This window comes from Syngnathus leptorhynchus, chromosome 20 (assembly GCF_054491065.1).
Source record: "Syngnathus leptorhynchus isolate UIUO chromosome 20, UIUO_Slep, whole genome shotgun sequence".
In the NCBI taxonomy this organism is placed as follows: domain Eukaryota; kingdom Metazoa; phylum Chordata; class Actinopteri; order Syngnathiformes; family Syngnathidae; genus Syngnathus; species Syngnathus leptorhynchus.
Genome location: NC_141214.1, coordinates 1,028,370 through 1,042,056, shown reverse-complemented (window position 1 = coordinate 1,042,056; position 13,687 = coordinate 1,028,370). Strand labels below are relative to the sequence as shown.

The 13,687-nt window shown below is 42.0% G+C and overlaps 1 protein-coding gene across 6 annotated transcripts in view; it reads right to left on the bottom strand.

The window, feature by feature from the left end:
• Positions 1 to 352: 352 nt before the first annotated feature.
• The window catches only part of rbms3 (RNA binding motif, single stranded interacting protein), a 146,025-nt gene continuing 132,690 nt past the window's right edge, over positions 353 to 13,687 (bottom strand). For 5 of the 6 annotated variants that reach the window (XM_085900734.1, XM_085900738.1, XM_085900737.1 and 2 more), the window contains 4 exons: positions 12,152 to 12,262; positions 8,286 to 8,387; positions 6,501 to 6,642; positions 353 to 5,730 (listed from right to left, as the gene is read on the bottom strand). In XM_085900734.1, coding sequence (XP_085756860.1) covers positions 6,520 to 6,642; positions 8,286 to 8,387; positions 12,152 to 12,262 — 336 coding nt within the window. In that variant the 3' untranslated portion in view covers positions 353 to 5,730; positions 6,501 to 6,519. The remainder of the gene's footprint in view (positions 5,731 to 6,500; positions 6,643 to 8,285; positions 8,388 to 12,151; positions 12,263 to 13,687) is intronic. The other variant, XM_085900733.1, reaches the window with a different exon arrangement.

Sequence of the window (13,687 nt, the reverse complement as noted above, 5' to 3'; positions counted from 1 at the left end):
ACACCCATAATAACAGGGCTTCCATCGCAAATATGGAAAAGATAGCATCTTCCAAACGCGTGGTGGTCCTCTGAAATGAGAACGACGGAAGTTGTTTGCATAATGAATGCTTCCATAAATACCCACATTATGCAAATTGAATGATAACAGCAGTCTTTGGTGCTTTTTGACAGTTTTTTTTTTAATTGAAAGCTTCATCAGAGAGAGAGGGAAAAAAAGACTCATTAAATCCAAGTTCACATCCACAGATGTACACGTAGCTTCTCAAAGATCACACACACTGAGCAGCATGTGCGAGGCGTGAACACGTCCTGCCTGCCTGCCTGACTGGTGCTGAAGACAAGTGAAGTAAAAAAATTACAAATTAAAAAAAAAAAAAAAAAAAAGCAATAGAAAGCAACAGAAAAGAAAAGTCGCTCTGCTGTCCAAGTAGCAGTTTTCTCTTTTTTTCTTCTCTTCTACCTATGGCGCTTCATAACAACAACAACCTGGTCAGCCTTTTTCCTAGTGATTGATGCATGGTGTATTTCTCAAGGAGCTGATTTAACTCATGACTGCGCTCCGAGCCCTGTGTGGCCAATCAATAGCTTTCATCAAAAGTCAACCGAAGCATCAATTAAAAAGCAGGAGGTCCCTGTTCTTGCTGGGTTTTGTTTGTGTGTGTGTGTGTGTGTGTGTGTGTGTGTGTGTGTGTGTGTGTGTGTGTGTGTGTGTGTGTGTGTGTGAGTTTTGGCCAGGGCACTCGGAGCAATTTTCTTGCTGCATTATGTGTGTGTATTAGCCTGGCATGTGATGAGTTATTGAACCACGTCTCTCGCTTCCACCCGATGGTGAAAGTAAGTGAACCAATAGGAGCAGCCTCGTGTGCATTGAGAGTGACGCACTTAACACACTTAAGGAGAGCTGAAGAGATTCTGTGAGAGGAGTGACAGACTGGGAAAAAAAAATAGCACATCATTCTAAAACTGTGAGGGGAAAACAGGATGATACAACACCTTTTTTTCTTTTTTGTCATTTTTTTGTTCTAATCAAATATCTCAGTATATACATGTGCAGAACATCACGTTCGAGCTGTCCTAAATTTGCCAACGTTTACTGCATGTTTCCGGTAGTATCGTTTTTAAAATACGAAAAGGCTCGATGTGACAAACAAATGAGGGTCATTACTGCAGGATATTGTCAACAAACTGACAAAATTCACCCCCCCCTTAAATATACTTGGACTGAAAAGCACCATGATGATTGATATTTGTGTTGTTGTTTTTTAACTTGTCACCACATTAGAGTACCAGGAAAATTAAAAAGGGTCACAATCAACATTGAACTGCAAAAATGCTGTCATTGTCCTGGCTGCTCAGTACAATATGGCTAAAGCCACAGTAGATTGTTTTTGTTTTTTTTCCCTTCCCTGACACCATCATGTGTGGTGGCAGCCTTCCAGCAGTTAATTTTATTTTTATTTTCGTGTAAGACTAACCCGTGGCCTGACATACAAGAAAAACAATTGCAATTCGATTATTTTTGGACACATCCACACTACCTTGAGTGCAAAATAGTCCACCTGCAGAGGGCAGTGACTGTACACATTTCAAAGAGAAGCCAGCCAGCGACTCCAGGGTTCAATTGATGCACCAATGATGCTGATAGTGCCTTTAGGATGAGGCCACAAACGGATGTAAATGAGACACAATTTGCAGCAAGCACCCGGATGGCGCGCCATTAAGAAAACTCCATTTCTGTTTGTTTAGCTCGCTCATATTTCAGATCTATGGGGAACTATAATAAATGTGCACTAGGAGCAAACTCATGCCTCTTTCCCCGCATTGATTCTCCATTAGCAAAAATGATGCATGTCTTCCTATTTGTGGTGTTTTTCTTCCCTCTCTCATAATTCCATTACTATTGAATCTCAGGCCATTTCTGGGAATCGCTATACTCGCCAACGTGCACATTCTGTATTATGACTTCTATTTGGATAATTAATGTCAGGAGAACTTTATAGCTACGCCTTGGCCGTACCCACGTTGAGAAACGCAATTGCTTTGTAAAACGACTCCTCGCGCGTGCAGGGGATGAAGAAATGACAGGAAGGAAATAAAAGTGGGACCGGGGAGTTCAGAAGATGTAAAGCCCAGCTATGGATGCTTGAGTGGCAGGTTAAACTCAAGACAGCGCAGGTCGATTTGACTTAACGTTACGAGGTTGACTGTCGTGAGAGATCTTGTGGGTTTGACCTCTGGAGCGATTAAAAGTCAGCACGGGGGAAAATAAAATGGTGATTGTTTCAAATGTGGGGCGGGGCAAATATGAAACGAGGTTGAAGGCACAAGCCAGTGACAGCCAATTCTTTAGCACCATATCGAAGCGATAATGTTAGGTTACAGTTTTCAAGCAAGCTCCTTAATGTGCTTTACTTCTTAAATACAGAATGATATGAAAGCTCAGTTAAAAGGCACTAAATGCACAGTTTGATTGTGAGAACATAAGTAAAACACAACCATCACAGTCCAAGTCAACCTGGATTAAATCCAGTTCGAATGCTATCGCACAATGGTGAATTAAGTTCACCGCCTAATGTTGTGCAAAGGAGCCGCAAGTAGCACCCTTCCACCTGTGGCCCATTTTGATGTGCTTGGGCCAGGTTAGCTGTGGCTTTTAGCGCACTGTCATCACGTGTGTGGAGGAGCTACCAAGCTAGCAGACCAGGAAGGCAACAACGTAGCAGAATAGAAGGACCTGGATCTCTTGATCACTGCCAATGACTCCCTGTAGTCCACTAAAGTGCACGCGTCTGCTCAAACGGTCAGGAACAGACTCCATGAGGGTTGGTGTATTCATCCAAAATCCACAAGTGGGGCTTGTGCTCACAGCCTGGCACCAAGCTGTCTGATGGGCATTTCTCAGAGAACATCAGATAGAGCAGATTCGCCACGGTGCCCTGTTTGCTTTGCAAACGGGAGCAGGCTGCCACAGAATATAACACAGACAAGAGCGAGTCTGGAAAAGCCGTGGAGAACACCAATTGCTGTTCGGTCCCAGGAGGAGATTCTCAGATCCAATGTCAAATCATGTGCTGGTGGATGGACTGTCCCCCAGACTTCAACCCAATCAAGGACCTCTGATTTCATTTCTTGATTTTTCCATTGCTATCAGTTCCCAAAATAAAGTGCACAACACTGGACTTCGGATTTGAAGGGTTGGGTGACCGAGTGCAGCTTAATTACAATCATCACCAAACACAAAGCTTTTTCTGGAAGAAATTGTTATCTTGAGGGACACAGGAGTGGATACTATTGTCCTACAGGGAGACAAATTGAAGCCGTCAAGCCTCATTGGGAAGATGACTGAAATTGGTTTGTGGTTCTGCTTCTGCACTACCAAATAAAATCAAAAAACTCATAGAGGGCATGAGATGGGGCACAAGGGAGGGAATGACAGTCAAGGGAAAATAAGAACCTGCCATGGCCTATGGCACATTAGTGGTGCCAGTGAAGCAGGGACAAATACGTTTTGGGGGTGCAAGGCTGCTTTAACATGGGCAAGAATGCCCACCAGACATGATGATGATTCAATGAGATGACCTGTGGTTTGGTTGTGCTACCCAAGAAGAGTCGGGTGAAGGCCGTAAGTGATATCGACATTCTGTTATTCCTCTTTTCGTTTTAGCCTCATCGTACTGGGCAGCCAGGTTAGGTTAATGGTACCTACTTACCGTTTAACAGCAGTTAAGATAACAACATATGATGATAAATATGTGAACAGTGGGCTTTCAATGGCTGAAATTCATCTTTCAAATATAATTGACCTAATAACCCTCATTTGTTTTATTTTGGTTAGAAATCACTTCGAAGTGTCTAAAACACGACAGGCAAGTTAATAATTTTGTATACAAAGAGAGAGTTGATTGAGAGCAAAAACCAGAGGACAAGAGCAACATTCCTTAATCAGTTGACACAAATTTCCCCTGTGTGATATTCAAAAAAAAAAAGTACATTTCACTCAGGCTGTTTGATCAAAAATATGACATTAAAATGAAAAGAAAATAAGAAAACTGCCACTGGTGCCACGTCATGCATCAAAGTACGAGTTGACATGTGAGTGTGTGTGTGTGTGTGTGTGCATGTCTTATGAAGGATCCTTAAGGACTGGTCCGGCCGTCAAGGTAAAAAAAAACAACAACAACAAGAGCAACAACATCAACAACAAGAACAACGGCAATATCAACATCAACAACATCATTAACATCAACAACAACCAACAAAAAATAAAAATGAGACGGGGGAAAAACAAAACAAAACAACAACCTCTGGTTCAGAGTGTATCTTCATCTTTGGTATAAAAATGGCCGTCCATGGGCTGCATTTGATCCACAACTAGGAAAGACTACAGAAATTGTCAACAATTTCCTCTATTGCTTTTGCACTGATTGATCTCAACCATAAGCTCCTATACTCTACTGTTTTTGTTTCACTGCCATTTTTTTTTTAAATATTTTTGTACGTTTTATACATTTTTTTTCTCGTGGTTTTTTTTTTTTTTTTTAAGATTCGCAGTGTGACAAGCAAAGCGGGCTAAAAACATCTTAAAGCTCATAAAAAAATGTAAAATGTGGCAGATAAAAAGCTGTAATGTCATTGACAGCAACATTGCTTGGTAAATAATAATGATGACCATTAAAAAAAAAGCGAGTTCAGCGGTTTTGCTGACAGACTGCATCTGAGACGCAGGACGTTTCCTTATAGTTTTCTTTTTTTTTTTTTTTTTTTTACTTCCTCATGGTGAAAAAATCTCTTCAGAGCTCAAGTCTTTCCGCAACAGGCATTTAGTTCTTTTAACACATTGTTACATCTGACATAATCATTATCAAAGCATTCTTCTTGTGAAGAAAAGAAAGAAAAGAAAAAAAGCTCTTCTCTATTAAATCTGTACAGCTTATGTGATAGATTCTGTTTCCTCTTTAAATGACACATCCAGTTTCTCAAACCTTCCAAGTGGTCCAAAATACTGATTCGCTTATGTTTCTGTTGTGTGTTGCCCCCCGACTCCGCCCCCAACCAGACGTCAGACTTGAACTTGCAAAAAAAGTCACTGGCGCCCTTAAAATTAAGGCCATGAAGATTCAAGAAAGAAACAACAAAAAAACAAAAACAAACCAACACTTTTTTTCCCTCAAATATATCTAGAAAAGTAAAATTTAACACTAGAACATAAAAAATATTGAAAACAACGTTTAGCTTAGTATCTGAGGAAGACAATCTCTGTGTGTATCTCAAACATGACTCCCTCTTTCTAATTACAAAATAAACTTCACATTCAACCTTTTTTTTTGTCTTTTTCTGTATTTTTTGTTGTTTTTGCTTTTTTTTGTTTGTTAAATTGGATGAGAATTTTCTTTGAGAAAATTTCCTACCTACCTACCTTCCTTCAGCCCAGCCCTTTGGGCAGGTTTTCACACGTAAAATTTCATTTCTTTGCACTGTGCCCCCACAATATCCCAAACCCTTTTTCTCAGCATCCAATGCTTCCTTGTTTTTTTTTTTTTCCTAGTTGACCAGGTAGAAAATGAAAAAAAGTGTCTCTTTTTGGTGCCTGGGCAATCTGGAAGCAATCTCCTTTTTCTTTTTTTTTTTTTCCTTCCTTCCCCTACATTCCCCCCTCACATTCACAGTGCAGCCACCTTATGTCTCAAGGCAACGCTGTCACAGGAACATTCTCTCAGGCCGTTGCTATCTGATGGGAAAGGAGAACACATGGAGAGAGAAAAGATACAGTTGCAATCAAAATAGAGCAAAAGAAAAAGCAATAAAGATGACCTTCCAGGCTGAGGCAGTCTGAACAGAATCAGAAAAGTTCCAAATGCTGCCACTGCCAGAGGCACGCAAGTAGCAAGGAAGTCTCAACTCGTAACCTTCACGTGTCACAAAAGTCCGAACCGAAGCATGTTGAAATGTCTTCAAGCAGGATACTTAAACCCAAGTTGCTCCTGACCATGTGTCATCGCTATGTGAAGATGTACCTCAAAGTTCAAATAGAGCTATGCAAATGAAAGTCAATTTATTTTGAGTCATAATGAAGTCGAAAAATCAATATCTGCATTATTGTATGATTGTAATTTGAGTTAATTAATGTATTCAACTAAATGAATCGTTGCAATCCTCAGACCATTTGAAATGAACTAACTCATCAGGTTTTATAGTGCAACAAAAACGTCAGTTGTCAGCAAGGACACAATTTATGTATGACATGCATTTGGGAACGTATTAAAATCACATTCCATAGTGCTGTTCAACCTATTCAAATAAAAGCCATTTCTTTTTATAGTCACAATAAATAAATAAGACAAGCAAATTAAAAGGCTTTAGACTGTATTCTCAGTTTAAAAGGACAAAATAAAATTTCAACCATTTCTTGTGTCATAGTCACATGCATTCCACAAGCCCACTATATTATAGTCTGCCGATTGAGTCGCGTAGCGGTCGGAAACAACAAACATAACTGACCTTTCTTTCCATTTTGGACTTACTTGGACTGGTACGAGTAAGCAGAAACGTGGTCGGCGCCACCGTCCACTTGGATCTGTTGTTGCTGGCCAGTCACTTCCTGTGATGAGGGAGTCTGGGGGGAGGCATCCGTCACCACTCCCTGAGAACCCACATTGAGGTCAAGGGTCAACTTCAAATACAAGCTCCCCATGCACACTATACGTAAAATAGGAGAGATAATCACATAGGCAGCCTTGATAATAAATATGGGATTCAAGTGGCAATAGAGCTTCCCAATTTGGTTGGGTGGTTCATAATCAGGTATCAGGCTGTCTTGAATTTGAACATTTCATTTACAGAGCAAGCCAGTTCATTTAAGCAGTGAACAACATTTCCATTTCCAAATGTCATTTATCTAATAATGAAGCTAATAAGGAAATTGGGATGACAAACAGACAGTGCGCTCATAATTGAAAAACGTACAGTGCAGACGCACCTGTGTGCATAGCATTATTGAGAAAACAAATAACACACAGAATGCGGCCGTTTATTTTTGCGGCTAGCGAGTGAGCCGTCAGATTTTCTTTTTAATATATGCACAAAGCAGTTGTTCACAACAACCTGTTTTAGCTTGGAACTATGCTTGGCCGCATCATGTCAATCACTTTTAACAAGCTCTCAAGGATACTGCAAGCTGTCTATATATCAGACCTCCAGACACCACATGATGCATTGATATCCGCCGGGCCACTGAGTGGACACTGGCGAGGAAGATGGAAACGCTAAACAGGGGCCTGAGGCGACACTACGACTACATCTCTCTGCCGCCTTCCCGCTTCTGCATGAGAAGAGAGGAGAAACTAATGTGTCCGTCAAGGGGAAACTGTCATTGTCTGTGCTTGCGGGGCTAGCCACAGCGCTGCGGCTGATAGATGTGCGTGTGTTTCGGCTACCAACGATGCCAGAGCGTGTGTGCGTGTGTGTGTGTGTGTGTGTGGGGGGGGGGGGGGGAGGGAGACAGCGGCGGCCGCACTGCATCTCACTCGAGCTCCTGTCATCTGACACACGACTGATAGTCCATCTAAATATGACCACAGTGTCAGCTGCCAGACATTCCGCGTTCATGATTTGTCATATGCTCCAGAAGCTACTTCAATGGAAAATACTAGGAAGTAGGGTGAGCATGTTTTGGAGATGATATCCCGAGATAGCAATTTTATTTACTGCCTCTAAATTCCATCCTCTGAAAACATGACATTTCCTTCCACTGCCGTGCGGATGACAGTCAGATTTATGTCTTGCTGAGCAAAAAAGGTTGTCATTGAATTTTTGCAATTTCAAAGAAACCTGAAATGATCCTAGAGATGCATTGGAACATTGCATGCCAGCCAAATGAATGAATACTACGTTATTTCAAAGTCCAGGCAAAGGAGGACATCAGGTAAAAGTTTTTTTTTTTTTTGCCTTAGTCAGCATGCTGAGTAAGGTAATAACATCCTGGACAATTTTAAAGTTACGGCAATAGAGGGTTTCTCGTAAAACCTCTGAGTCAGCTTGCTTTGCTTGTGCTTTTTTATTTATATTTATTGGTAGTGGGCCAGCGCATTTATTTGTAAAAGAAGAGCAATTGAAAGTATGCTTTAAAAAAAAATTGTTTGTTAAGAGGCTATTTGTGAGTTGGTTCACAAATGGTTAATGTTATGGGAGCGTAAGTGATTGGGCTGTCAGGAGTAATGAAGTAAGTCTTTTGGTAAATTGTCTGGCGATTATTGATTCTAAGCACACGCTGCCTGGAAGTCTTACTTCGACAGGGACGGCTGTTGGAGGCACAGGAGTGTACTGGGGAATGTAGGTCCCTTGCATAGGCGCTGCTGCGGCGGCGGCGGCAGCGGCGGCAGTCATATACTGAAACACACACAAATGACATGCATTAGCATCCCTGCAAACAATCATTTCAGAAATGATCTTAACAGTCAAGAGGACTAGATTTTTAGTTTTATACATAATTGTGGCTGAAAAGTGAAGGGTGGAGAGTCTCTGTCGTCTTTGTTATTATTTTATAGCCACAATTGCCGAGGTAGATTTGGGTGAGCTGCATTCAAGTCCTATTTTAATTTGCACAGACAATTGTCACAAAGAAATGACCAGAGACAAGGAAATGCGGAATGTAAAGGTGCTTTGTCATAGATGATTTTGTTGTAATCATTACTTTTTATTGATATTTATGTGTTATGTGCAATATATATTAATGTAATGATAAAACTGCTGTCTGAATTTGGATGACTGCTTTTTTATTGTGCGTCATAAGGATGGTTTATTCAGAGTTTTGTGTGTTACTTGGTGTAAAATGTTGGTCTTCAAAAACTCATTTTGTTCACCCAATGTCCTTTGGAGGGCGCCAAAAGAATACCAGAGCACTCTACATGAGAGCCAAAGAGAGGAGCATGTGAGGTAAACTAGCAAAAAAGGAGGAGGAGGAGGAGAAGGAAATGTCCCGCTGTATCATCAAGACTTCACAGGCAGGCAAATGTGCAAGGCCACAAGTGAGGCCGCTACAGGGAATGAAAGGAGGAGCAAAAAGAGAAGAAAGGGAAGGCCCCCTTACTTGTGGCGTCCATTCCTTTAGTCACGCTTTCCCCATGCCCCTTTTAAGTGGCTCTTAGCTCGCACCATGATGGACGTTTTACAGATGTGACACAGGTTGGGTTACACTTTCACATGCAACATGAAAGAACACTCAGGCCTTATTTGTCCGGCTATTTTAATGACAACATGCCTGCATATGACTTATCTGCATATTTTTTATGATGGACCTCCCCCACCAATGCATCATATCATAGATGATAATGCTGCTGCAATACAGTGCAAACGGATGTGGAATCAGATAAAAGCCAACGGGCTTCCTCTTCACCTCCACACTCCAGCCCAGAAAAAGGAAGTGTAAGTCCTTGCTTCATTCTCCCAGCCACCCCCCTCCCCCTTACTGGTGGTTAGAATATGTGACAGCAGTCCAATGTAGGATGTAGTAATAGCATTATTTGGCTGCAGGCCCGGTGGTGCCGGTGAAGTGTCATTACAAGCGCTGTTGCTAATGGATCGGGTATGGCTCCACCGCTCGCTGCTAATGAGAGAAGCTAAAGGCCATAGGCATGGATGATTAACCCCCTCCCCCCTCCCCAACGTAGCTGCTATACACGGCCAGGAGGATGCCCCGAGATGGGAAGTTGTTATGCCAGAGTGACTCTCGGTGACTTTAAGGTTATCTCACTGTCTGGATTGTCCCGCTCACAAAGGGCTGAGGTGAAAAAGCCAGACTTGGTGACACATTACCACGAGCCTTCTTCTCGTGCACCTTCCTGTCACTTCCTCTCATCCTGCCATCATCTAAAAGAGCCTATGAAATTGTTCAAGTGACCTTCTCCTTGGCAAATCAGAATCATGCATACCAATTTTTCCCTCTCTTTTTTTTTTTTATCTTCTCCTTCCCATTTACCCATTCAGCCGACTCACTTCTGAAGGCTGCATGAAAGCAAATGAAGTGAAGAAAGAGATAATTAGCAATATTGGAATGTACCTGTCAAAAGGAGACTGTCCATTTGAAATGTTATATTTGGCTTGGCTGCAGAACTCCATATTGAATTCAATTTTGCTTGAACAAGAAGATTCAATAAAATTTTCTCTTTAACCATAAGCATTAGTTAAGCTATTTAAGCAGCGCTAATAATATCATATAATATCATATAATATAAGAATCTGTACATTTGACAACATAGTTCCAATTAACACTTGGGCCTGAAGAAACCATCAAGAAGATTGTAGAGAAAGCTTACAAAAGTGGAATCTGCGATTTTCCATCAATAAAGGAATGGCCGGTGCCTCTCACAAATCTGTCTTCTGTGGACGGACATTGAAGCTGTCAATTACCACTGTCACCATGACAACAGAAACATGGCTCGTATATAGGATGACAGAAAAAGGACAGATAGATAGACACGGCGGAGTGAAGGTCACCTCTTGTCATGTCAAACACTGCCGCCCGCCCGCCTCCACTCAAAGACGCATGCAAAGCCAAAGAAAAGAGGAAAAAGCTAATATGCGCCATCCGTGTGTCATCGGAACGCATGACTGATAGACTCTCGCTAAGTGTTGAGACCTGGCTGGTGGCAAATAAATGAGCAAGAGAATCATAAATCACCAAGAACTACGGATGGCACGTCTATGTCATCCATAACTAGCGCGCCTAAGGTGCTTTGGTAAATGCTGCTGTTGGTTGAGGCTATACTGCTTGTGACAGTGAAGTGCTTTAAACACATGCAGGTTGTGTTTTGACAACTATTTGATTCAGCGCGACCTGACACCAACCGGGGAGCGCCGTTTTGCATCTATATGAGATTTAGTGAGCTGTGAAAACACTAACAGACGCTCGGGCTACAATGTTCTTTGATTGTTTCAAAGTAATAAAGCCTCCTGCGAACATATTCAGGGAGGAAATCAGAACAAATGACATTGAAACCAATGCTGTTTATTATAAAGATAAAAAAAAAAAATGGTCGTTCTGTGGTTGTTGAATAAAACATCTCCATAATGACTTTACTTATGCTGTATGTTGATATTTGACACTTTAAAGTGCTTCACCATACCAAGAGAAGACAATGCGATACGTTAGAAATTCAATTTTCTGACCCCAAATGACACATAAATCATGACAATCAGCGTACGTCCATATTCTGTTCAATACGTAAGTGGTGGCGTCGTTTGCAATGCATCTGATATTTTCATTTTCACAGCCTTTTCTTGTGGTGGGTAAAAAACGAAAACAAATTCCAACGCAATGACCAATAGACTGAGTCACACTTTCTCAGCACAAGGTGAAGTTTTCCCAACTTCTCCTTCACAACAGACCAAACATCCAAGCTGATTGTCAACAAGACACATTTCTCGGAAAGCACCAAACCAGGGACGTTGGATTCTTTTGTCCAGCCGCAACCGTACACAGGCGGAGTTTGCCGATCAGCCAAGAGTATTCTGAGGTGTGGCGCCTCCTTACGAGGTCACTGGCCTTCACAGTTAAACCGCATTTTCACCAAGCTCTACGGTTCAATGATAAACTGATTTAGTTTACACCACTGCGTGTGTTTTCCAGATAACTGCATCGGCCGTGCTTGCCTTATATGGAAACCAACCAGGTTGCTGGATGACCCCCCCCCCCCCAGATTACATGCATGCATCTATTTCTTTTTTCCAACATCAAGTCCACTTCATTTAACTCAACTAGCCACTGCGACTATCACGTGTTTTATGTGTGTGCAGTTGACCGATGGAGAAATAATAAGCAGACAGAAAGAAAATTCAAGACAGCTTTTACCTTGTACCTCTTGTACAAATGATCAGATATCAAAAGCCATCATTGTGGATTAGCCTAGAGTATGTCTAATCCTGGCTGTTAGCGCAGCTGGGGCAGATTACGTGGAGGCTTGGTCATTCTTGACAGGACCAACACGCACGCCGCTGACACGTCGCACATTGCGGTTAAACGTTAAGGCCTGTGCTACCTCTCTGACAATGTCAACCAATATTGACATATTTTGCACAAGGATTGAAATGAAATAGAATTATCTAATCTAATCATATAAATGAAGAGTATCAGTCCACAAGCAAAAGGTACTCACACTTCCTGTAGTGCCGAGGGACAGATGGTTCATCTGTTGGGTGAGGGGACCCATCATGCTGGCAGGCTGCATGGACATAGTGTGGTCCATGGCTGGCGTGATCACTGCACCCTGGATCAAAAAAACAAACAATTGAATTACAAAGAAAGAAAGAAAAGGTACTGCAGATGCATAAATAATACTAGCCGCTGTGGCTCATTGATTGCCAAGCAGCTTTCTTTTCTTGGATGCTCGGCAGGTTTTCCCTAATGGATGGGTGAGAATGCTGGAAGCTTTCACACTGCCAACCAACACAAGGGAAACATGTTGCTCTTTCTTTCCCTGTCATCAGAGTTCTTCATTCCAAACTCTGATGCTCCGTGAGGAACATAAACCCTTCAAGGCATTTTCCACAGCTCAGCTTGTGTCGCTTCTCACTTTGTGTGTGGGGAAATTTAACACAATGAAGGATTTTCAGCAGAGTGTCACGACGCACAAGGGGGGCCTCGGTTTACAACGGAGTTTTGGAGCTTCACTAACTTACGCTTGAGTAAACGTGTAGAATAATTAAATATAGAAAATGATGTGATGTAAAACACGTATGCTTTATTGCACACTGGTGGGCTGGATCCGGGCCTCGAGTTTGACACCTATGATTATCAGATTTTCCAGGTCCCCTGTAAAAAGCCTCATAGAAGCTATTGAAGGACTCGTACCCGGCGGTATATTTGAAACACTGTACAACCATAAACAAAACTAAATCATCTTCCTATTTACTTCTTGTTTTGATTTGTGCATCAGTGATTACGGGCAGCACAAGAAAGTCAAGATGGAGAGCTGGAAAGGGAGGGAGGGAGGAAGTAGCACCTGTAACCGATTCAGCCGCTGACAATGCCTTCATAATGGCGATGGGAGAGCAACGGAAGGGCTTAATTCACCGGCGTGTCAGGGTAGAGTTAATCCGATTTGTGATTTCGATTTTCCCTGTTTGTGAGAGGGAGTGTCTGAGCGAGCCAGAGCAAAAATGCTGGTGGTGGGGGGGGGTGTCACTTTGTGTGCGTGCATGTGTCTGTACGGTTTTACGTCCCTGAACAGACAGACTATCAAAGAAAATTAAAGACTGACATGAATGCCAAGCTCCATCTTTTTGTGTGCCTATCGGGGAGTGCTGTCACGATTAAGATGATATTGATCACCAGGATAGCGGGCCAACAGAACTGATACACTCAACCACCTAGCACAATGTACAGTAAATAAGAAATTTTACAACCCGCAGTGTTTTCGTTAATGGCCGCCAATTAAAAGTGAGAAGCGTTTTCAAGGACTGATGGATTGCTGATCAGTATCAGATGCTTTGCACGCACGCTCAATAGAGCAGATAAATGTCACACACACAGCAGGTGTTTTGCCTGACTGATTCATTTATGAGCACAAGATCTACCCACACCTTGGGAAAAAGACTCACCGGATGTTACTTAGAGATGTGCTTCTCAATTATTTTCTCTCATGCCCTCCTAGGAGGAAGACAATATTTCACGACGCCCCCCAACTCTCCTT